This window comes from Clarias gariepinus, chromosome 22 (genome assembly GCF_024256425.1).
Source record: "Clarias gariepinus isolate MV-2021 ecotype Netherlands chromosome 22, CGAR_prim_01v2, whole genome shotgun sequence".
Taxonomy (NCBI): Eukaryota; Metazoa; Chordata; class Actinopteri; order Siluriformes; family Clariidae; genus Clarias; species Clarias gariepinus.
Window position 1 is genome coordinate 17,951,849 of NC_071121.1, and position 25,190 is coordinate 17,977,038.

The following is a 25,190-nucleotide window of genomic DNA, read 5'->3' on the forward strand; positions in this document are numbered from 1 at the left end:
ACATTTCATTTGGAAATCATCTGGAGCAAGAGTGTAGAGGCACAGAATTCAAGTTGCCGTGAAGACTTTGGGTGCCATATGCTTGTGTTGCTCCATTGTGTTCTATCGACTGAAAAGTCAATTGAGCTATCTACCGGGAATTTTGGAGCATTTCTTGTCAAGAGGTTAAATGGTTAAAATGCAAAATAATGTAACTGAATTCTGAAATTGAATGTAATGTACCTTAACAGAATTTTCCTTCTTTTTCTCATCTCTTAGAGAGTCTCTGGAATCTCTGCTTCAAAGGGCAGTTGCTCACTGTCCCAAGGCTGAGGTGTTGTGGCTTATGGGGGCCAAGTCTAAGTGGCTGGCTGGAGATGTCCCCGCAGCCAGAAGCATTCTTGCATTAGCCTTCCAGGTAAAATCCAACTCTTTCTTTCTTTTTTTTTTTTTTTATACTCGGATACTATAAACTACATCACATCTTTAATCTTAAAAATCATTTAGCATTGTTATAACTTATGATCATTTATAAATAATACAAAACATTTGAACTTTTGGTAACCACATTATTAAACAAGTTAAAAATAAATCACATTTTGACTTTTGCTATTCATTAATTGTATTATTACAGTGAAACCTTGGATTGTGAGTAACTTAGTAGTAGACAAGCAAAATTTTGTAATAAGTTAACTTGAAAAAGAAGCAGAAAACACTTAGAAGACAAACGCATGTGTACTACTCGTAGGTCAAAACCTCGCTTGTTTATCAAGTTAATTTATTACAAAACTTTGCTTGTCTACTACTAAGTGTTTTCTGCCAACAGGGGTGGAAAAAGATCATATTTAATATAAATTATGCCAAGTACACTTTTGCATACTAGTCCTGGGATTTCTGATTATCTTTACCAACTGCTTTAAATATATGATTACATCCAGTTAGTTTAGCAGGCATTTTGCATAGTTAGTGTGGAATTAGAATAATTAAACTTGTCTATGTATGCATTATGGCAACCTTTGTTCTGTGTGCAACCTGTGTTCAGCTGATGGGGTTTCTGGCACTTTACACATGGTCATCATATTTAAATCAAATAATATTCAAATAAACTCAAGTAATATTCTTGAGAACGTTGCAATGGGCACCCTGACATCACAAATGGTATTGCTATGAGGAGAGTGTCAGCTGTCAAATAGTATTATATTACACAGTGTACAAAGAAAGTGTGGGATGATTCCACTGTATATTTTGAATTAGCTCAAAGTTCACATGCATGTTCTATGATGCAGCATAGCATCCACTTGCGGACTTTGTCTATTGAAACATTGTACGCTTGTACCAATCAATAATTTATTTGGATTGATTGCATTTTATTATATGCATTTATGATTCTCACCATTCATGCTTTATTTCCCTAACTGTCTGTCTTAACCCCTCTCTCTTGTTCCAGGCAAACCCCAACAGTGAAGAGATTTGGCTGGCTGCTGTAAAACTGGAGTCAGAGAATAATGAGTATGAAAGAGCCCGCAGACTCCTGGCAAAAGCTCGTAGCAGTGCTCCAACTGCAAGGGTGAGTGATCAAGAACAACTTTCAATTTTAGCCAGATCCACGAATGTTAAGGTTTGAGTGTCTGTATTGAAGACTTTTGTTCTCAATACATTAACCATACAAATTCAATTTCTATTTGTCACATACAGTATGATATGCAGTGAAATATGCCAAGACGACTGCCTGTGACCTTAAAATAAAAGACTATTAATGTGAAATAAATATGAAAAGAAAATAGAAGGTAAATTTAACTAAGATGAATAAAATAACTGTACAGTACAAATTATACAATATATAAAAAATATAGAAAAACCAGCTGTACAATAAAGAAAATATAGAATTTGTGGAATTTTTGTGTAGGAATGCAGTTAAATAAAAATAGAAATGTCCAGGGGTGTGCAAATGTGCCTGAAAGTGTCATGATTCACATATTTAAAGTGACTGTGTTCAATGCAAACAGAATGTCCATGGGGCAAATATCCATGAAGTAACATACTTAAAGTGTATGTATTTAATGCATATTCTCTGCGTGTCAGCATTGGTTGCCACTGGGTTCCGCTAAACACATCACAGTAAGTGAATTGGTTAAGATAAATTATGCTGAATATGAAAAGCAGAAGGGTTTCATGCCAGGCACGATTTTAGGCAGGACAAAGCAGTTACTGCAAATAAGTAAGAATGTTTGTAGCCATTGTGCCTATACATAGCATTTAACTATAGGAGATGCCCACAAACATTAGAAACATAATTTTTCCAAAAAATTACTAGATTTGTGTGTCTGTGATATAACTAAATGCGAGCACAGTTGCATTATAAATACAGGTGCTTTATCTTTTTGCCCAGGTCTTTATGAAGTCTGTGAAATTGGAGTGGGTACTGGGAAACATTGTAGTAGCGCAGGAACTTTGCTCTGAGGCTTTGAAGCACTATGAAGATTTCCCCAAACTCTGGATGATGAAAGGCCAGATTGAGGAGCAATCTGAGAACATGGATGATGCCAGAGAAGCCTACAACCAGGGGGTAAATATTGAAATGCTGTAATAGTCATTTGAGCAGTAATAAACAATTTATATAATGTTTCAAGTTGGGTAATCAATAGGGTTGGGTACCGAAAACCGGTGTCAATACGGTACCTATGTACCGGACCAAAACAGAGCACGAATTTCGGTGCCTCTTAAATGCCTGTCGAACTGTCGATTGAATGACGCAGTTGTTATAAGCAAAAAAAATGTAAACTGCGTTCATAAGATGACAGAAATGATTGGAAAAATTAATTATTTCCTTAATTAAAAAAATCTTAAATTCCGGAAAGCTTTGATAATATAAATCCAAAACATTTGCAGTAATGTTACTCTCCATTTTATTTTTGTAGATTAAAAGTTTATTATAAGAAAGTTAAAAGCACAAATCATCAGGAAATGAGAGACCATCCGAAATGCGCGTGAATGCAGCAACTAACGTTACATGCTCTGACTGTAGCAGGTGGTCTACCGCTTTCTTAGCTTGCTAAATTAAACAACTTTCGTTAAATGTCTAAAACTAAACGGTCGAAAGTGTGGCTATATTTCACAAGAAAGGATTCCGACACTGCAAATGTTTTACAGCAGTTGCGTGTAAAGGGGGAAACACGTCCTAATAAAACATTTGAGAGCACACGGAATAAACTTAAAAGTAGAGGGATGCACCGTGTTTGACAGCTGGCGGACAACAGCTGGCGGACAACAGCTGGCGGACAACAGCTGGCGGACAACAGCTGGCGGACAGCAGCTGGCACTATCGGTGTGGATGGCCCCAGTCATACAAACCGTCGTAAAAAGGAGTCTACCGATTATGATGACAACAGCAAAGTATCGGTTCAGGCACTGGTACCGTTTTAAAGGTATTGATTTGGCACCGGTATCGAAAACAAAGGATACCCAACCCTAGTAATCGGTTAACTTCACATGCTGACAACATAAATCTAGCATGCACAATTAAATAAAAAATGCTCTACTGTAATATACTTGTAAGTAAATTTCCACTGATCCATTCAGTTTTTACTCACTTCATAATCATAATATAAATTAGATCAGATTATCTTTAATTTGTGCAAATTAACTAAAATCAATTAAACTTCTCAAATAAGCTTCTCAAATTAGCTCATTTAGCCTCCGAGTGGCGCAGTGGTAAAGTGCTCGCCCTATCATCCGGAGGTCGCTGGTTCGAACCCCGGGTGATGCTGTTTTCCTCTCACAGCCGGAGGCACAGAGAGAGCTGATCGGCCGAGCTCTCTCAGGGGGGAAGGGATGAGAGGTACTTGCGCTTCCACATTAATCACGGCTCAACAGCCAATCAGGGGCATCTGTGAGCTCGCGCACGCGGAAGGAGCGGCTAGCGCTTTCCTCCGAGTGTGTTACTCCGCCCCTAACGGTGCGTGAGCGAGCAGTTCGAAAAGATGCGGTCGGCTGACGTCACACGGTTCGGAGGAAACACGTGATAGTCTTCGCCCTCCCGGCTGAATGGTAGTAGAAGCCTTAATGTGGGAGCCCCCTAGTGACGAGGAAGAATTGGCCACGATTAAATTAGGGGAGAAAATATAAAAAAATATATATAAAAAAGCTCATTTAATATATTTACATAAAAAGAAGTTATTTAATATTCTATCCACAGTGCACTTCTTCATTTATAATATGACACCTACCGTCGCACCTAGGGCAAGGGCTAGCATGTGCATTGCCTGAGTCACATGAAGCAAACCACCACTTATTTTTTTGAACTCTTAACTTATTTTTACTGTCTCATTCCAAGAGGGCAAATGCTTTTCTCAAAGTCACTCAAGAAAATGGATTCGTGTATTATTTAAGCTATATGTTCCATTATGGCAAGGGACAGTGTAATGGGTTATTAATAATCTTTTTGGGAAAATAGATTTGCCTTCTCTAATTGTTTTCTTTTTGCATCCTTTATTCATATTTTAATTTGAGGAGAAGAGATTTAAAGAAAAGGAAATGAGGGCAATAAACAAAATGCATATCATGCAGGTAATTTTTTCTGTGTATTTCTTGGTCAGCTGAAGAAGTGTCCCCACTCTATGCCTTTGTGGTTACTGCTATCACGTCTGGAGGAGAAAGTTGGCCAGCTCACACGTGCTCGTGCTATTTTGGAGAAATCACGTCTCAAGAACCCACAGACCCCAGAGCTATGGTGAGACATTTGTTTTATTTATGGTTCTCTGCTTACCACAAAATTTGCTTAAAACTTAAGACATGGAATTGGATGGATCACATCAATTACTGTGTAAAAATCTTATTTCTCTTCTCATTTCCTAGGTTAGAATCAGTTCGACTTGAGTACAGAGCAGGTCTAAAGAACATTGCCAACACACTTATGGCCAAAGCCTTACAAGAGTGCCCTAATTCAGGTAGGCTATAACAATTTTTTCCCTATCTGTTGCTGGAAAAACATCTCACATTCTCTTCTAAATGGTACTTTCACCCCTATTAGCACATTTGAAAAGGTTTAGCTATATACAAAAAAAATATATTTTTGGTTTCACAATGAAAAAAATGAATGACGTATGGATTCATTACAAATTCGCAGTGATACACCGCTGTATATACACTGCTAAAATACAATACCCAAGCAAGAAAAAAAAAAAGTCTCTCACTATTTTTCACTGTCTTTTGCTTTCATTACGGCATGCATTCACCATGGAATAATTTTAATAAGCTTATGTAATGTCACAACATTTATTTTAGACAGAGAGTATGAAGTGTCTTATATGAACCAGGTGTGTAAACAGGCCCATTTGTGCAGAGTTCTGCAGAGAGTATAAAATGTGTTATGTACAATGAAAGATGTGTGTGACAAAATTTGTAGATTTTTAGAGTTCAGCTTCCTGACGTTCTGATCGATGAAGCTGTTATAATGCCTTGTAGAAGGACCCTGTAGGCGCCGATAATTTCTCCCTGAAGGGAGTAGTTTAAAGTTCACAGAGGTCAACCAAATTCAAATTTTATTTGTCACATACACAGTACGAATCGAGTGAAATGCTTATACGACTGCCAGTGACCTTAAAAAGAAAATTAAAGCTTATAATAAGAAATAAATATGAATAAAAGAAATACGATAGAAAAATTTAATAAAAAATCAAAATAAAATTGAACTAGGAAAAATAGAAAATATGAAAATAGAAATATGCTGTACGAAAATAGAAATATACTGTACAAATAGAAATATACTGTACAAGAACATTTAAGAAATTGTGAAATTTTTATATTTTTGGGAGAAAGATGGTGTGCAAATATGCATAGAAAAAAGGGTCTTTGTGCAATGGTCCAGATGTAAACGTAAACATGTACTTTAGATGTGAAGGTAGATATGCATGGAATTGTCCATAGTGTCCATGGATGTAAAAAGATTGATTGATTGTGAAAAAGATTGTGTTAGTTCTGCATAGTGGTGTGATTGAGAGACCTAATTGCCTGCGGGAAGAAGCTCCTCCTCAGTCTCTCTGTGTTGGCCCTCAGGGAGCGGAATCACTTACCAGACCGCAACAGAGTGAACCATCTGCAGGTTGCTGATGGCTCTGCTAGTGAAGTAGTTGTGGAAGATGTACACAAGCGAACCCAGAGATGATCTGATGATCTTGCTGGCTGATGTAGCCTCCGTACCACAAAGTCATGCAGCTGGTGGGAATGCTTTCCCTGGTTTCTCGGTAGAAGAACCACGATAGGACGTGGGATTCGTATTTTCCTCAGTTTGTGGAGTAAATAGAGGCTTGACTGAGCTTTCTTGGCCAGCAATGTGGTATTTGATACTCAGATATGCATCCCTAGGAACTTGTTCACCTTCTCCATTGTGGCACCATTGTTGGTTAGTGAGGGGTGTGGTGGTGGTCCTCTTCCCTGCGTTGTTGTCGGTACACCACTGTACCAGTCGTCTCACCCTGTAGTTGGCCTTGTTGTTGATCATGCCTACTACAGTTGTCATCTGCAAATTTGATGTGGTTGGTACTGTAACTGGGTACACAATCATGGGTCAACAGAGTGAAGAGCAGCGGGCTGAGTACATCCTTGTAGTGACTCGGTGCTTAGCATGATGGTCTTAGATCTCCTTCTGCTGACCCGTTTACTCACCTTGCCATAGCATTATATATGTTTCCACCACTGGTCTATTGTGAAAGAATAACGTATATGGATAATATATATATATATATATATATATAGATATAGATATATATATATAAAAAAAGTATAAAATAGTGCTATAAGCAAACTGTCGAATGCAATAACATGAAAAAGCTTCATGATTTACACAGTTATGCTGAAGAGGAAAGGGGAAAAGAAATCAATGTAAATATCTTTTTAATTAATTAAATTTAAATAAAGAAACACAAGGTCGCAATGTACCCTCCTACAGTCTTTGTTTGGCTACTTTTGTGCATTTGTAACACTGCCACAATTTGAATAAGCACAGAACATCGATAATGAGCACAAGTGGGCATCTAAGTGGATGTAAGACAATGTTTAAACAAGAGGAAAAAAAATGTGATCACCACAGACCTGCATGCAAGTTGTGTTCTCCAATCTAAACATAATATACCAGGGTTTAATTTAAATTGATTACATGCTAGAAAACTGAAATCACCCAAAGATGACCTTTGCCCTACTCTTATAGGAATCCTTTGGGCAGAGGCTGTGTTCTTGGAGGCTAGACCACAAAGAAAGACCAAGAGTGTTGATGCCCTAAAGAAATGCGAGCATGATCCCCATGTTTTACTGGCAGTTGCAAAGTAAGACTACAACTCATTCTTGCCTTAAGTCCAAAAAATTGTGTAACTGCAGTGTAAGGACGTACTGCATACACCTGCATGATTAATTTGGCATCTCCAAATCCATAGGTTATTTTGGAGTGAGAGAAAGATCACCAAAGCAAGAGAATGGTTTCTGCGCACAGTGAAGATTGAGCCAGACCTGGGTGATGCATGGGCGTTTTTCTACAAATTTGAGCTACAACATGGTACAGAGGTAAGTGCATGTTTATAAAAAATAAAAAAAAGTGCCCTTTGCATTTCATTGGCCTAGATGCATTTATATAACGCCAACACAAAGTATTTTTGGAGAGAAGGAATATTTGCAGGGATTTGAGTAATTCTAAAATGGTATTATGCCCTCAATACTCACAGTATACCTATTTAATGTTTTGGGATAAATTCTCATATATGGACTAAGATAAAATGGCTTTAGACGTTTTACTATATAACATCTACCTTTAATTTTTGCATGGTATAAATTAATTGAATCTAAATAGCTGTAAATGTAATGAATGTCTGTAAAGTAGAAAAAAATAATTTAAAAATAAATACATTTTATATTCAGAATCGTGCAATTGTTTACATTTATATATTTATTTATTTAAGTCATGAAAAGATGAGAGAAATGCATATGCGTTCATATATATATATTTTTTTTGTAGTTGACTATGTTTAATTATGTTCTTTGGTAGTAGGAAAAAAAAACAGTTCCAAACTGCCCATACTAACAAATGTGCAGATGAATATATGCATTTCTAACACCACATAAAATCCCCACTCGCTTCCTATTATACTTATTGTTTCTTATAATTTCTTAACTAACCATACTGTAAATGATTTTTGTGGAAAAATTCATTCATGCATGCATTTTGTTTTGCATCTCTAACGTCTATTTTTATGGATCGATATAAAAAATGGACAATATTCAAAAGGAATTGCAAATTACATTTGCAACTGTGTTTCCCATATGTGGACGCACAAAGTGTGCCATAATTCAAATGCAATTGCAAACTTTGCATTACTGTTTGCTGTTTCGCCTTTGTGAACGCACACTGACTGCCAAATTTCAAATTAAAAAGAAAAGTCCATTTGCATTTGTATTTCCCATGTCTGCCATATTTAAATAGCAAAATCAATGACCATGTTTGCTTTTTCAATTTCTCTGCGTTGCGCGTCAAGCCGGCCAAAATTCAAATGCAACTGCATTTCCAACACGTTACATAGAAACCTGTCAATCAGCATCAGGGGTGGGTCTATACTTTGGGGCAGGATTGTGTGGGGAGTGACGTTACTCGCAGTCGCCGACCAAGGGGAAAAATTTAAGCAATGGAGGTGAACCAAGATTATCTCATTTGTTTATCAAGAAATAAACACACAAAAATGACAAATCGCATATTTTCTTACTCTGATGTGGACAGAGAAGTTATTACAAATAAATATATATTTTAAGATCTTCTTCTGTTACAGCCTGCTGGAGATAAATCCTTCAGAAACTCTGCTTACCGGAGCTTTATAGCGATGGAGTCACTAAGGGACCGTATAAAAAGTGCATAACCAAGACGCAACCGTTTTTTTACAGAAGAATACAGAGAAATACCTCACAGGACATTAAACATATTACACTGTTAGGCTACAGTATGGATTATTAGTTTATTAATTTGTTTGTTAATTAAACAAAGTTTGTTAATTATTTCAATGTACATTTTAAAATAAATGATTACACAGACAATTCTTATAGCAATAAAACAGATAATTTATTAAATGAGAGGGTGTTTTTTTATTATTATTTTTATTATTATTATTATTATAGCAGAAATGACAATTAAATCAACAAAATTCAATAACTTTTTTTTTTGCTATAGAAATTTGGCATTTAGAAAATGTAAAACCAACTGTACTATTATGCACTCTATTCTTGCTAATAACTACAACTCTTCCCTTAGCAATGTTCAGTTTAATATTAATTTAGTTAATCTTTTTATTAATTTTTTGAAAAAAAAAATAAAAATGAAATCAAACTGAAACTGATAGTGGATTATAGTACAACTGGTTTTACATGTGTAATTCACATAACGAAAAAGCTATTGAACCTTATTTTTGTAATGTTATGCGCTAAAATGCCTCCATGGATTGCCCCTCCCCCTACATAACCTCTATCAAATATTATATTAGAACTTAAATTAGCGATTATGCTTATGATTTACAAATTGTACCAAACGAATTTGATTATAAAATAAGCAATATAAAAAAAGACATGTTGTATTGGGAAAAATTTGTCAGTCAGTGTGCATTCACGAAGACGAAACAGCAAAAGGTAATGCAAAGTTTGCAATTGCTTTTGAATTTGTCCGTCCACATATGGGAAACGCAATTGCAAATGTAATTTGCAATTCCTTTTGAATATTGTCCGGGATATTGCTCCATATATCCTTTTCAATTAATGACATTCTTCAAAAAGCAAATTGAGTAACCTTTATTTTCTTTTCCATATCTTAGGCCAGTATTAAGGGTAACAATTAATTTAACATCCAGGTTAGAATAAGAATAGATAAAAAAAAAAAAAATTGATTGAAATTTTTAGAAATTTCTAAATTTCTCTACTGAAATGTGATTTGAGTATGCATTAATACAAATGTTTTGAAATCTCTGCTATCAGGAGCAGCAGGAGGAGGTGAAGAAACGCTGTGAGAATTCCGAACCTCGGCATGGAGAGTTGTGGTGTACTGAATCCAAACACATTCTTAACTGGCAGAAAAAAATTGGAGAAATCTTGGTTCTTGTGGCTGCCAATATTAAGAACACATTCTAATTAATGTCTATCGGGTACTACTGCATCTTTTTCAATTATTTTAATAAAGAGCTTAAAGCTTTCAGGGTCTTTTTTTATAAGTTTAAAGGGATTGTGTGTGTGTGTGCGTTCGTTCTCTCTGTTCTGGTCATTTCTAGGTGTAGTTTGTAGTCCAGCACGTGCTTACACACACACAAGGACATGACAGCACACTATGTTTAAATATGCAGTTATCAACTGTCTTCTACTGGCATTTGTACAAATAAAAAATCTAATCCTGGTTTTATTGTCAGTGCATTTCCAGCAAGTTGACCAATAAATGATCTGAAGCAAGTGAAATGCATATTTGAAGCCATTGTATTAGTCAACTTATTACATTTTAGTAACTGAGCAACTTTCTAATGTGCAAACAGTCTGGGTTGACATTGTAACTGTAATAAATATGAATAAATAAAGACAAGCAGCATTTCAGTAATGTCAGTGTTACAGATTTGTAGCTTTATGCATGTTGGCTCAATAATAATGCTTTGGGAACCTATGCAAATAACTTTTTTTCATCATGGACATCATTGCACAGCAACTAGTTCTCAATTGTCACTAAAACTTGGTGCCAGTGATTGATAAAAGTTTAATCAGCTTGATTAGACTTTCACTTTCTTTAGAATATCAGTTCACCTTCCTTGAAATTCCATATAAATTCATACTACACACTTCCTTGTGACAAAACTATACTGTGCACAATATGAAATAAGAGGAAAAAATCAGTTAAGGAGATTGCTGAAACTAACAAAATTGGGTTGATAACTGTGGAATGCATTATTAGAACCAAGGATCGTTCTGAGCAAAAAACATCCTGAATGAGCATGATGGGAGATCACTTAAACGCTAAATACAAAAAAAAAGTTTAATACTTATTAATTTAGCAAATTTATCTCATCCTCCAATCCCAAACCTGTTCATTAGACCCAATCCCTTCCACAATGCTCACAAAGTCTTGTTCCTGTCATCAAAACCATCAACTATTCCATAGCATCTAGTCATGTTAATGCTGCATTTTATGCTCCCTAGAAAATTAAAGCCGTTCTCAAGTGGTTTTCCTATGGCTGCTCAGCTATTTAGTGCTAATCCTGTGAGTTATCACATTGTGTGCATATGGAAATGTTGATTTCTTTTTTTTATCATGCAACTTCAATTGTGTAAGTGTTCTCCATTCATGATTTTTCCGACTATATGTCTTGCAACAATTTAGAAATTTCAGCCTTATTATTCCAGGTTTTTATAATGTGTTAAACGATATATTTTTTTTTTTTTACTGGGGTGTATAAACTACTAATTTGTTCCTTGTCATTTGGAACAATGTTTTTTTTATTTGGCTGATTTGCTGAAGAAGATTTCATCTAGCTCTAGGTCTCCTCCACTACATTAATAGCTACCTTCATAAGGGACGACAAAATTGTACCTTGTTGCTAGGTTGTCCCTTTGTTGCATTTTCAAGCCCTCCAGCCAAATACTATATTATATATTCTTCTCATGATGATTCTTAGTCAGAATTGAGACCACACAAAATCTGGTCAAAGATCACTAATTTGGTATGGTCCTCTTCCTGTCTATCTCCTTTCATCCATTCTACCATGATGATATGGCCCCTTCTTCTCTCCCTTCTGTCTGTGTAGTTGTTCCCTACACAGTTCCCTTCCCAGTTTGTGTAGTAGTTCCCAGACTTTACTGGGGTCCTCTCCAAGTATCTGGATCTTAAGACAGTATTAGGCAAATAACATGACATTTTCCTAAGCCATCAATCTCTTCTTTAGAAACAACTGCCCCTAGGGGCCACTTATATGTCCTCTCTCTTTTTGAATGAGAAGCAATAAACAAAAACATCATTGAGTCACTCATTACCTTGGCTTTTACAGGGGACTTTTTACCAAGTTTGATCTAAGTAATGCTTATAAGCAACGGGGAAAGGGACTATCTGACCATTTTGATTTATACACATTCGCATTCCATACAAACCTGAATAATTCTTTTGATTGTGTAAAGCTGCTTGCAACAATGACAATTGTTAAAAGTGCTATACAAATAAAATTTTATTGAATTATAGCAATTATATTTTTCTTCTTGGTTTTTCACATAACTGCTTTTAGATAACAAAACTCAACACTGCAGTGTGCTCCAATAGATGTAAAGTTTTGTGATTCTTTGCTGATGTTTTGGACCCTCATTCAATCTTCTCATGATGATTCTTAGAGTTTTTCTTTGCCAGCTTGAAAGAATATTAAGGTTTGTGATTCTTTGATGGAGTTTTGAACTCTCATTAATTCTTACATTGTGGATTATTCAAGTGGCATTTTTTCGGCCAGGACCAGGAATACAAAGCTTGTGACTTTTTACTGAAGCTTTGAACTCTCATTAACTTTCACCTTGTGGGTAATTCTAATGGAATTCTAACTTTTTTTCTAACTATTCTAACTTTTTGCCGCTATGACCATGTTATAATATAAAGTAAGTAGCACCTTTCAATACGAGAGCACTGCTTAACCACCGGCATTAATGGAATAGGCTAGGTACACCCTGTCTAGTCTATATATGATATCAGTGGCATTAATTGATTCACATCAACAACTCATGCATTAGCTAAGAAAACACTCCACTCAATTTAAAATTAAGGTGTAGAAGTAAAGTTATAAGCAGTTAAGTGTCAGATTATCTTAAGGCATCAAGCATTTTTTCTCTCTCAATTAAATTGTGTTATAGTAATAACGCACGCACAGCGCCGCATTACCGCATTAAACGTACATTCACATCACTACCACACATTTTCCAGAGTTATTAACTTTGTTTGGATTGCCGCCGGACCCCATAGCACATATACCTTAGATAATGAAGCTCCAGTTAAAAGAAAAAATATTAGAAATAAGAAACTCGCTCCCTGGTAAAATGGCTAAATTCTTAGTATTTCAAATAGCATGGAAGGATAGCATCCTGAACTGTAAATATGCTCTTAGTGTTGCTAGATTGATGTATCTGTCCACTCATATAGAAAATAACAAAAATTATCCTAGATTTTTATTTAATACCTTGGTAAAATTAACAACATACAGTAGTGAGGACCTCATGAACTTTTTCAATAAAAAAAAAATCTGGCTTTAATACCAGACAATTTAATTGATGCAGGTGGTAAACTAACCATATCAGATCAGAACCTAAGATATTTTACTCCTCTTGAGGTGAATGAATGTTTAATTATCTCTTCTGCAAAATCATTGACCTGTGTATTAGATCCTATACCAACACATTTCCCCAAGTAGATAGTAGCATATCGATAACAGAACCCTTGTTGAAAATAATTAACTCTTCACTCAGCAGTGGGTATGCTCCAAAATCTTTTAAATTAACAGTCATTAAACCACTAATTAGGAAACCTGACCTTGACCCCTGTCAGCTGTCCAATTACAGGTCGATATCAAACCTCTCCTTTATCTTTAAGATTCTGGAAAAGATAGTAGAGCAGCAGCTATGTTTATAACTACATGGGAATAGCGTACATGACCTGTATTCAGGATTTTGGCATCATAGACAGCACAAAGATAGCATTTGTTAAAGTAGTAAAAGACCTCCTGCAGCTTTTGATACCATTGATCATATCACTCTCCTTCACAGATTGGAAAATGTAGTAGGAATTAAGTGAACAGCCTTCTCCTGGCTCAGATCCTATTTGACTAATTGTTATCAGTTTGGAGATACAAAACGGCGCCGGTGAGGTCGGCTGCCGTCACGACTGCTCCGACCACCTTTTCTCTGTTTTTGTTTTTTAAGTTAGTCTTCAGCGTTTTAAAATTGGCAAACTTACCACCATGGAGTACATTAGTTATGATTGAGAAACTCTTGTTTCTATTGGTATACAATGTACTCTCAATTCGACGTTTTTAACTCCAGATCCGAGCTGGCCGAGTGAGATCCCAAGGGAAAACAAAGGACGCGACGCAAAGCGGCGGCCCCGAGGAAAACAAGCCAGCGTCAGGAACAGGCTGAGAGCCCGTGCACACCGCACACCTCTGCCTAGCATCCTGCTCGCCAACGTCCAGTCACTGGAAAACAAGCTCGATGACCTCAGGGCCAGGATAAAGTTCCAGAGAGACATTCGGGACTGCAATCTCCTCTGCTTCACCGAGACATGGCTGAACCCAGCGGTGCCGGACCACGCCATCCAGCCGGCCGAGTTCTTCTCGGTTCACCGCATGGACAGGACACGGGACTCGGGGAAGTCAAGGGGAGGCGGCGTGTGTTTAATGGTGAACAGCAGCTGGTGCAACAGCGCGAGCGATGTTCCTCTCACACGCTCCTGCACACCAAATCTGGAACTACTGTCCATCATGTGTCGTCCTTTTTATCTACCTCGGGAGTTTACATCGGTCATAATCAGCGCCGTTTATATTCCACCACAAGCGGACATGGACACTGCCTTATTACGGCACCAGGACGCTGCGCTTATTGTGCCAACCTCAAACGCGCAGCGCCGAACTTTTATCAGCACATCACCTGCCCCACCAGGGGCGAAAGGACACTGGATCATTGTTGTACAATGGTCAAGGACGGCTACAAGGCACAATCTTGCCCACCGTTTGGTAAATCCGACCACGCCGCCATGTTCCTCATGCCAAAATACAAACAAAGGCTGAAACAGGAAGTTCAGGTTCAGAAGGAGGTCGCGCGCTGGACGGACCAATCGGTGGCCGCGTTACAGGACGCACTCGATGACGCAGACTGGGACATGTTCCGAAACAGCTCCGATGTGGGATTCATTGGGAAATTAGCAAACGATACCGTAGAGAAAAAGACTATTATAACGTTTCCCAACCAGAAGCCGTGGGTGGATAAAACCATCCGTGATGCTCTGAGATCTCACACCGCTGCCTACAACACGGGACTTGCGTCGGGGGACATGGAACCATACAAGGCTGCATCATACAGCATCTGGAAGGCGGTGAAAGAGGCGAAGCAGCGCTACGGGAGAAAACTAGAGTCACAGCTTCAACCGAGTGACTTTAGGAGCCTGTGGCAGGGATTAAGGACAATTACGGACTATAAAACACCAACAACCGGTATGAAGAACGCGGACGTGACTCTGGCAGACGAGCTGAACACTTTCTATGCTCGCTTCGAGGCTGCAGCTAAAGACGCTAGCAATGCTAATGCTGGCAGCGCTAACGGCTGCAGACAGGAAGACACTGCCAGCACCGGAAACACGTTCATCATCACCGAGCATGACGTGAGGAGAGCCTTCAAGAGAGTAAACACCAGGAAAGCAGCAGGACCAGACGGCATCTCAGGCTGTATTCTCAGAGCCTGCGCAGACCAGCTAGCACCTGTGTTCACTGGGATATTCAACATCTCTTTATCTCAGTCGGTGATCCCCACATGCTTCAAAGAGTCCATCATTGTTTCTGTCCCAAAGAAACCTCATCCTGCCAGAAACGTTCCACAGACAATGCAATCTCTCATCTCCTCCACACATCACTTACTTACCTGGACACTAGGAAAGGGAATTATGTTAAAATGCTCTTCATCGACTACAGCTCTGCATTTAATACCATAATTCCCTCCACACTCACCACCAAGCTGGAGCACCTGAGACTCAGCTCATCCACTGGAGCACTCACTCTCAGCACTGGAGCCCCCCAGGGTTGTGTTCTGAGCCCCCTGCTGTACTCTTTGTACACCCACGACTGCGTGGCCACTACCAACTCCACCGCCATCATCAAGTTTGCTGACGACACTGTTGTGGTGGGCCTGATCACCAACAATGATGAGTCGGCCTACCTAGAGGAGATTGTAAATCTGGAGAACTGGTGCCATAGGAACAATCTCCTCCTGAATGTCAGCAAGACAAAGGAGCTAATAGTGGACTTTAGTACAAAGCAGGAGAGGAACTACCAGACCCCCATCATCAATGAGAACCCAGTGGAGAGAGTGGACAGCTTCCGATACCTCGGTGTTCACATCACGCAGGACCTGGCATGGTCCTGTCACATCAACACCGTGGTAAAAAAGGCCCGGCATCGTCTCTACCACCTCAGATGCTTAAGAGACTTTAGACTGCCCTCTAAGGTGCTCAGGAATTTCTACTCCTGTACCATAGAGAGCATCCTGACGGGAAACATTACGACCTGGTTTGGAAACAGCACCATGCAGGACAGACGAGCTCTACAGAGGGTGGTGCGATCAGCTGAGCGCATCATCCGCACCGAGCTCCCTGACCTGCACTTGATCTACAGCAAGCGGTGCTGGACCAAGGCCAGGAAGATTGTGAAGGACCTCAGCCATCTCAAAAATTGACTGTTTTCTCTGTTGCGGTCTGGGAAGCGATTCCGCTCCCTGAAGGCCAACACAGAGAGCCTAAGGAGGAGCTTCTTCCCGCAGGCGATAAGGTCTCTCAATTACATCACACCACACAGGAGTAAAGTCTTTTAAACATTGACACTGACTGGACAATCATGGACACATTCATGCAATACATATTTACATGTCTGAAGCCATTGCACATGTCACTTTATACATGTTTACCTGCCATTGCACATGACACTTTGCCACTCTGACACTTTAAGACATTTTAATGCCACTTTAAAACATTTTAAAAATTTTATATATTCCCCCCCCCCATATTCCTATATTCTATTTTTGTGATATTTTTACATGCCCTTATTTGTACAGTTGTTAATTTTACTAGTTACATTTATTTTCCTTTGTATTTTATTACTTTTATTAATATTTATTCCTATTCCTTTTTTTCTTTTCTTTTTAAGGTCACTGGCGGTCGTATAAGCATTTCACTGCATATTGTACTGTGTATGACTGTGTATGTGACAAATAAAATTTTAATTTGAGATTTAAATGGTGACTATTCTGCATGTTCTCCAGTGGAGTTTGGTGTTCCACAGGGTTTATTTTAGGCCCACTGCTTTTTTCTTTTTACATGCTTCCTCCAGGCTGATGACACACAGTTTATATGGGCAGGGGTAGCTCAGTGGTTAAGGCATTGGACTACGGTTCAGAAGATCCCAGGTTCAAACCCCACAACCACCAAGTTGCCACTGTTGGGCCCTTGAGCAAGGCCCTTAACCCTCAACTGCTCAGATGTGTAATGAGATAAAAATGTAAGCTCTGGATAAAGTTGAGCAATGTGTAAAAGACATAAGAAACTGGATGTTAATTTACATCCTTCTGCTTAATCCTGACGAGACAGAAGTTCTAGTCATAGGACCACATGGATCTAGAAGCAAGCTTTTTGTACTGTAATCATAGGTTCCAGTTTTTCATTTGAGGCACATGTAGATAATATTACCAGGATACCATTTTTTAAGCTCAGAAATATTGCCAAAACAAGGAATATATGCAGAAAAATTAGTTTATACTTTTATCACTGCTAGGTTGGACTATTGTAAGGCTTTACTGTCTGGTTGTTCACTTTGGGGTAAACAAACTTCAGTTAGTCCAAAATGAAGCATCGAGAGTCCTTACTAGAACCAGAAGATACAAGCACATCATCCCTTTTTATCCTCACTGCATTGACCCTCTGTGAAATTTCGCATCAATTTTAAAATAGTACTTTTGATGTATAAAGCATTAAATGGTCTCTTGCAGCAGTATCTGTGTGAACTGCTAGTGTCTTTTGACCTGCCATGCCTACTTCAATCAAAAGATGCAGGCTGCTTGTCAATACCGCAAACTAAAAACTTATTTATTTAGCCAAGAACTTTTATAAATAGATTTGGCTTAGGTAAAGGAGCAGATCTGGTGGACTAATGGATGTAGTGTATTATGGTAAACTGGTAAAAAAATACTTTTAGTCTACTTTTTAGTTAAGCAGACTAAAAGTAGAGCCAGAAGAAAACACAGACATGAAAATAGGCTCTCTGCGAAGTAAAGCAACCCATCGATTCACTGTCAACAAACCTGACTGATCAGGAAACAGACTCAACAGGAAACCCATCAAACAGACTGTTTGTGTGACTACTGTATCTATATATTTTTTATTTTATACTTTCATCATTTCTTTTGATTTTGTAAAGCTGCTTTGTGACAGTGACAATTGTTAAAAGTGCTATACAAATAAAATTTAATTGAATTGAAGTTTTATCCAGAAATCTTCAGCAACAGTACCCCGACTATTTCTTCTAAGGGCCATCTCCTTAGCTTCTGTGAGTGCTGGTGGAACCCATCTGTTTTTCAGGCCTCAGCCTCTTTTAATAACAATAATATACAGTATGTCAACAATTGCAACGATTGCAAGCCTAATTAGTTCCAGCAGCGTGCTTGTATATATATCAATATATATCATGTATATACACTGAACAAAAATATAAACGCAACACTTTTATTTTTGCTCCCATTTTTCATGAGCTAAACTCAAAGAACTGTAACATTATCTACATACACAAGAGACCGATTACTCTAATAAATATTGTTTACAAATCTGTCTAAATCTGTGTTGGTGAGCACTTCTCTTTTGCCGAGATAATCCATGCAATTGGCATGCTGACTGCAAGAATGTCTACCAGAGCTGCTCATGAAATTGTTTTCTCTACCATAAGCCATCTTCAAAGGCATTTTAGAGAATTTGGCAGTACATCCAACCGGCCTCACAACCGCAGGGCATGTGTAACCACACCAGCCCAGGACCTCCACATCCAGCTCGTTCACCTCCATGCTCGTCTGAGACCAGCCACCCGGACAGATGCAGCAACAATCGGTTTGCATGATCAAAGAATTTCTGCACAAACTGTCTCAGGGTAGCTCATCTGCATGCTTGTCGTCCTCATCGAGGTCTGGACCTGAATGCAGTTTGTCGTCGTAACCGTTTTGAGTGGGCAAATGGTCATATTCCACTCCTGTGGTGATGGTGTCTCGCACATTGGAGAGGTGTTTTGTTCACGGATGAGTCCCTGTTTTCACTGTTTAGGGCAGATGGCAGACAGCAAGTGTGGCATCGTGTGGGTGAGCGGTTTGCTGATGTCAGTGTTGTGGATCGAGTGGCCCATGGTGGCGGTGGGGTTCTGGTATGGGCAGGGATATGTTATGGACAACGAACACAGGTGCATTTTATTGATGGCATTGTGAATGCACAGAGATATCGTGACGAGATCCTGAGGCCCATTGTTGTGCCATTCATCCACGACCATCACCTCATGTTGCAGCATGATAATGCACGGCCCCATATTGCAAGGATCTGTACACAATTTCTGGAAGCTGAAAACATCCTGGTTCTTGCATGGCCAGCATACTCACTGGACATGTCACCCATTGAGCATGTTTGGGATGTTTTGGATCGGCTTATACGACAGCGTGTTCCACTTCCTGGCAATATTCAGCAACTTCGCACAGCTATTAAAGAGAAGTGGACCAACATTCCACTGCCCACAATCAACAACCTGATCAACTCTATGCGACGGAGATGTGTTGCACTGCGTGAGGCAAATGGTGGCGACATCTGTGGCATTGTGCTGTGTGATTACACTGCACATTTCAGAGTGGCCTTTTATTGTGGACAGTCTAAGGCACACCTGTGCAATATTCTGTCATGCACACTCGGAACGCGACCAGCACTAGGACCCGGAAGTTAAGCGGTCGCGAACCAGGAAGTATAAAAGAGGTAAACTAACCATAGCACCTCGCTCAGTCATTGAGTCGCCGATGTCACGTCGGAATTCTTCAAACCGTGAGTACTCACCTTCTTGGTTTAAAATCCTGATCGAGTGTGTATTTATACGACGCAGGTTAGATTGTGTCTTTCTCTTACTCCCCATTCGTGAGAGTCCTTAGATCAAATAGCGTGAGTATCCTGCCTACTCGTGTTTTTCCGCGTTTGGGTTTACCATTCACGCAACAAAGGGCTAACCGCTAAAGCTACGTCTTCTGGTCACTCCAGGTTAGTTCTTGACAGAATGACTGAGCCATCCGCGGTGAACCCAGCAGACTACGCGCACCTCTGCGACGTGGTAGATCAGCACGCCAAGCTCATCAACACGCTAACCGGGGAGATCGCTAATCTGCGCCGGGACCTCCAAGACGTCGCGGCGCTCCGGCGGGAGAACGCGGATCTCCGGGCGGCTGTGGATAGCGCGGCTAGCCGTTCTCCCATCGCGGCGGCCGCGGCGCCGCCCCAACCTCCCCCCCCTTCTTCTGATGTATTTCTGGCACTTCCGGATAAATGGGATGGCACGGACGGAAAGTGTAATGTGTTTTTAACAGCGCTTGATCTGGTGTTTGAGTTTAATGCCACCAGGTACTCCACCGATCGGCTACGCATCGCGCTTCTGGTCTCGTTGCTATCCGGGCAGGCAGCTGAGTGGGCCACGGCAGTTCTCTGGGCGGATACAGACACCGCGCACTCATATAATGAGTTCACCCGCCAACTCAGGCTTACTTTCGAACACCCAGCGGGCGAGGTGGAGACCGACACCAAACTCTACCATCTGCGGCAGGGAGGATCGTCCGTGAGCCAGTACGCAGCTGAATTCCGGACCCTCGCTGTGCAGACCGACTGGGGAGATGCCGCGCTCCGGACATCCTTTTACGAGGGACTGGCTCCACGCATAAAAGACGAGCTCGCCGGGCGAGAGCTTCCTGCCACCCTGGAGGGGATGATCCAGCTCAACCTCCGTATCGATCAGCGTATCCTCTCTCGCCCGAAGCCAGCCCCGAGGACCCTGCCGCCTGCACCCACCTTCTCCTACACCGTACCACGACCACCCACTGCTCTCACCGCCCCAACTACTGGATCTGTCGGATCTCCACCTCCTGCCGTGGTTGACACCGGAGCCGGGGAACCCATGCAACTAGGACGCGCCTCCCTGACCGTGGCGGAACGCGAACGACGGTACAGAGAGGGGTTATGTGCCTATTGTGGGTCAGCGGCACATCACCGGGCGATCTGTCCACTTCGCCCGGGAAACGCCCAGCCCTCTCCACCTCTCCATCACGACCAACGCCACCATTTCACGTCTCACGGTCCAGGTAACTCTCCAATTTGGCCACAAACGAGTTCGAGGTACGGCGTTCATCGATTCCGGTGCCGCTGGTAACTTCATTGACTCAACTTATGCCAAAAAATTGGGGATGAAGATCGAGGCCTTATCCCAGCCAGTTCAGATCACTTCAGTCGACGGTCGGCCCCTCTCATCCAGCCCTATCACTCACCAGACCCAACCAATCACATTCATCATCGACCAACACCAGGAACAGCTCCAACTTCACCTCACCTCCATCTCATCTCCTCCCATCATCCTCGGCTACCCATGGCTGCTGCAGCACGACCCCCTCATCTCCTGGAATCAGAATCGTATCCTCCAGTGGGGACCGACCTGCACTGAACTTTGCCTACGGGCCCAGGCTGGGACGTGTTCCACGGAGTCCGAGGCCCCCGATGTCGACCTCAACGCCATTCCTCCTGCCTACCGTGACCTGGCTGGAGTCTTTTGCAAGAGGAGAGCCACCCACCTTCCACCTCATCGACCTTATGACCTGGCGATAGAGCTCCAGCCGGGTTCCGTTCCCCCCGGTGGACATCTCTACTCTCTGTCCAAGACCAAGACTCAGGCGATGGAGGAGTACATCACCAACGCTCTTCGACACGGAACGATCCGGCCCTCCTCATCTCCAGCGGCCGCAGGTTTTTTCTTTGTGAAAAAGAAAGGGGGGGAACTTCGCCCGTGCGTCGACTATCGGGGGCTAAATAAGATAACCATCAAGAACCGACACCCTTTGCCGCTCACCAACTCGGCCCTGGACGCCCTCTCTGGTGCCACCGTGTTCACTAAGTTGGACCTCTGGAGCGCCTACAACTTGGTGCGCATCAGAGAGGGCGATGAGTGGAAAACGGCCTTCATCACACCCACAGGACACTATGAGAGTTTGGTCATCCAGTTTGGACTATGTAACGCACCCTCGGCCTTCCAACAATTTATCAACGATGTCCTCAGAGACATGTTAGGCCGATGGGTGTTCGTTTATCTGGACGATATTCTTATCTACTCCCGCACCATGACAGAACACACCCAACATGTCCGGGCTGTCCTAAAGAGATTGTTCGCCCACCAGCTGTACTGTAAGTTGGAAAAATGTGCTTTTCACCAGCACTCCACCACGTTCCTGGGTTTTGTTATCTCGCCCCAGGGTGTGGCCATGGACCCGCAGAAAATAGATGCTGTGCGCCATTGGCCCCTACCCAGGACGCTCAAACAGCTTCAACGGTTTCTCGGGTTTGCGAACTTCTACCGTCGCTTTATCCGGGGCTACAGTACAGTTGCAGCACCATTGACCAATCTGACCAGGCCCGCATCTCACCCCTTCCAACTCACTCCTGCTGCCATCACGGCCTTCAGAGAACTCTGCCACCGATTCACCACCGCCCCTATTCTCCTTCATCCTGATGCCAACCAACCATTCGTTGTGGAGGTGGACGCGTCGGATGTGGGCGCTGGCGCTGTTCTCTCCCAACGAGGTCCAGACCAGAAGCTACACCCATGTGGCTTCTTCTCCAAGAAATTTAATCCCATTCAGCAGCGATACGGGGTAGGGGACCGCGAGCTGTTGGGCATAAAGTGGGCCTTGGAGGAATGGCGTCACTGGCTCCAGGGCGCCGGTGAGCCATTCATCGTCTGGACGGATCACCAGAACCTCATCACCATCCGGAACCTCAAACAGCTGAATCCACGACAGGCACGGTGGGCATTATTCTTCGAACAGTTTGACTTCCATCTGTCATACAGCCCGGGGTCCAAGAACACCAAGGCTGACACCCTATCACGACAACAGGAGGAAGACGTCCCCCGGGCGGACCCCGTGCCTGTCCTGCCAACCTCACGTATCGTGGCACCCCTCCAGTGGGATCTTGAAACGAGGGTCCGCCAGGCTCAGGCTGCGGAGGCCGGGCCGGCAGGTGCGCCGCATGGACGACTCTTCGTCCCCCAACCACTACGAGCTGAGGTCCTCCAGTGGGGTCACTCTTCGCCCGTCGCCGGACACCCGGGAAACAGAAGAACTCTACAGTTCGTGAGACGAGCATTTTGGTGGCCCTCCATGAAGAGAGACATCGAGGAGTTCGTTCAGGCGTGCCCGGTGTGTGCCAGGGCCAAGGACACCAATCGACCAACCCCCGGAGAGCTTCAACCTCTTCCCGTTCCTCGCCGGCCCTGGACGCACATCGCCTTAGATTTCATCACGGGCCTGCTGGTGTCCGAAGGGAAGAACACTATCCTCACTATCGTCGACCGGTTCTCCAAAGCAGCTCACCTGGTGGCCCTCGCCGGACTCCCCTCAGCTAAGGACACCGCTGAGCTGATACTGGAACACGTAGTCCGCCTGCATGGGTTCCCCAAAGACATCGTCTCGGACACAGGGCCCCAGTTCACCGCCCGGTTCTGGAAGGCCTTCTGCTGTCTGATCAACTCCATCACTAGTCTGTCCTCCGGCTACCACCCCCAGACTAATGGTCAGACGGAACGGACCAACCAACAACTGGAGCGCTATCTGCGATGCTTCGTGTCCGACCACCAGCGCTCCTGGGCCTGCTACCTCACCTGGGCAGAACTGTCTCACAACCTTCACGTCTCCTCAGCTACCAACTTGAGCCCATTTGAGGTATGCTACGGGTTCCAGCCTCCGATGTTCGCCCATCAGGAACCGGAGGTTGACGTACCCTCGACCCAACAGTTGGTCCGTAGGTGTCGACGGCTATGGGAGCGAGCCAACCGGAACATCCAGCGCACCAACGCCAGCTACATCACCCAACACCGCCGTCGACACCCTCCGGGACGGTTGTTTAAAGTAGGTGACAAGGTCTGGCTTTCAACCAAGAATCTCCATCTCCACACAGAATCCCGGAAACTTTCACCACGATTCATCGGACCATACCGCATCAATCTACAGATTAACCCTGTCACCTACCGGCTCCAGCTGCCTGCGGCGCTTCGGATCCACCCGGTCTTCCATATCTCGCAACTAAAACCCTTCACCACTTCACCTATGGTTCCACCCCCCCCCCTGCTCCTCCTCCCCGAATCATTGACGGCGGTCCCGCCTACACCGTGCGACGGATCCTTGATTCGCGGCCTCGGGGCAGAGGCACGCAATACTTGGTCGATTGGGAAGGCTACGGCCCCGAGGAGCGGTCTTGGGTTCCAGCACGGTTCATCCTCGACCCCGAGCTCATCCGGGACTACCGTCGCAGGGTATCCTCCACCTCAGGACCGTCCGGAGCCGGTCCTGGACAGGGGGGTACTGTCATGCACACTCGGAACGCGACCAGCACTAGGACCCGGAAGTTAAGCGGTCGCGAACCAGGAAGTATAAAAGAGGTAAACAAACCATAGCAACTCGCTCAGTCATTGAGTCGCCGATGCCACGTCGGAATTCTTCAAACCGTGAGTACTCACCTTCTTGGTTTAAAATCCTGATCGAGTGTGTATTTATAGGACGCGGGTTAGATTGTGTCTTTACCTTACTCCCCATTCGTAAGAGTCCTTAGATCAAATAGCGTGATTATCCTGCCTACTCGTGTTCTTCCGCGTTTGGGTTTACCATTCACGCAACAAAGGGCTAACCGCTAAAGCTACGTCTTCTGGTCACTCCAGGTTAGTTCTTGACATATTCATGCTGTCTTTTTTTTATTTATTTTTTTAAACATTTTTATTTAGTATTGGCAGGTTAAATGTACAATGCGCTTTCCATACAATCACTTATCAGCAAGTCTTTAAGGTATCGTGACATGAATTTCACTTCAAAATACAGAAACAACTCAAACAATAATACCGTAAAAGGATAAGTAAATAAACACTTACAAAAAAAAAAGGGATTTTATATATATATATATATATATATATATATATATACATACACACATACACAAACATATACACATACACATCCATACACACACACATATACCCATATAATACATACATACATACATACATACATACACACATATATACACATACAATTATAACTAGTTAAATAAAATAATAATATAATAACGTCTACAGGCATTAATATTGGTGTCTGAATAATCCCAAAACTCAACAGTC

The 25,190-nt window shown here is 42.1% G+C and overlaps 1 protein-coding gene and 1 long non-coding RNA gene across 3 annotated transcripts in view; one reads left to right on the plus strand and one right to left on the minus strand.

Annotated features, from left to right (window-relative positions):
* prpf6 (PRP6 pre-mRNA processing factor 6 homolog (S. cerevisiae)) overlaps positions 1–10,578 on the plus strand; it is a 32,279-nt gene extending 21,701 nt beyond the window's left edge. For both annotated transcript variants that reach the window (XM_053482652.1, XM_053482653.1), the window contains exons 14-21: positions 259–397; positions 1,427–1,546; positions 2,369–2,545; positions 4,575–4,708; positions 4,834–4,925; positions 7,184–7,298; positions 7,407–7,533; positions 9,976–10,578. In XM_053482652.1, coding sequence (XP_053338627.1) covers positions 259–397; positions 1,427–1,546; positions 2,369–2,545; positions 4,575–4,708; positions 4,834–4,925; positions 7,184–7,298; positions 7,407–7,533; positions 9,976–10,128 — 1,057 coding nt within the window. In that variant the 3' untranslated portion in view covers positions 10,129–10,578. The remainder of the gene's footprint in view (positions 1–258; positions 398–1,426; positions 1,547–2,368; positions 2,546–4,574; positions 4,709–4,833; positions 4,926–7,183; positions 7,299–7,406; positions 7,534–9,975) is intronic.
* Positions 1–25,190, minus strand: part of LOC128510397 (uncharacterized) — a 39,928-nt gene that overhangs the window by 1,203 nt on the left and 13,535 nt on the right. The window lies entirely within an intron of this gene.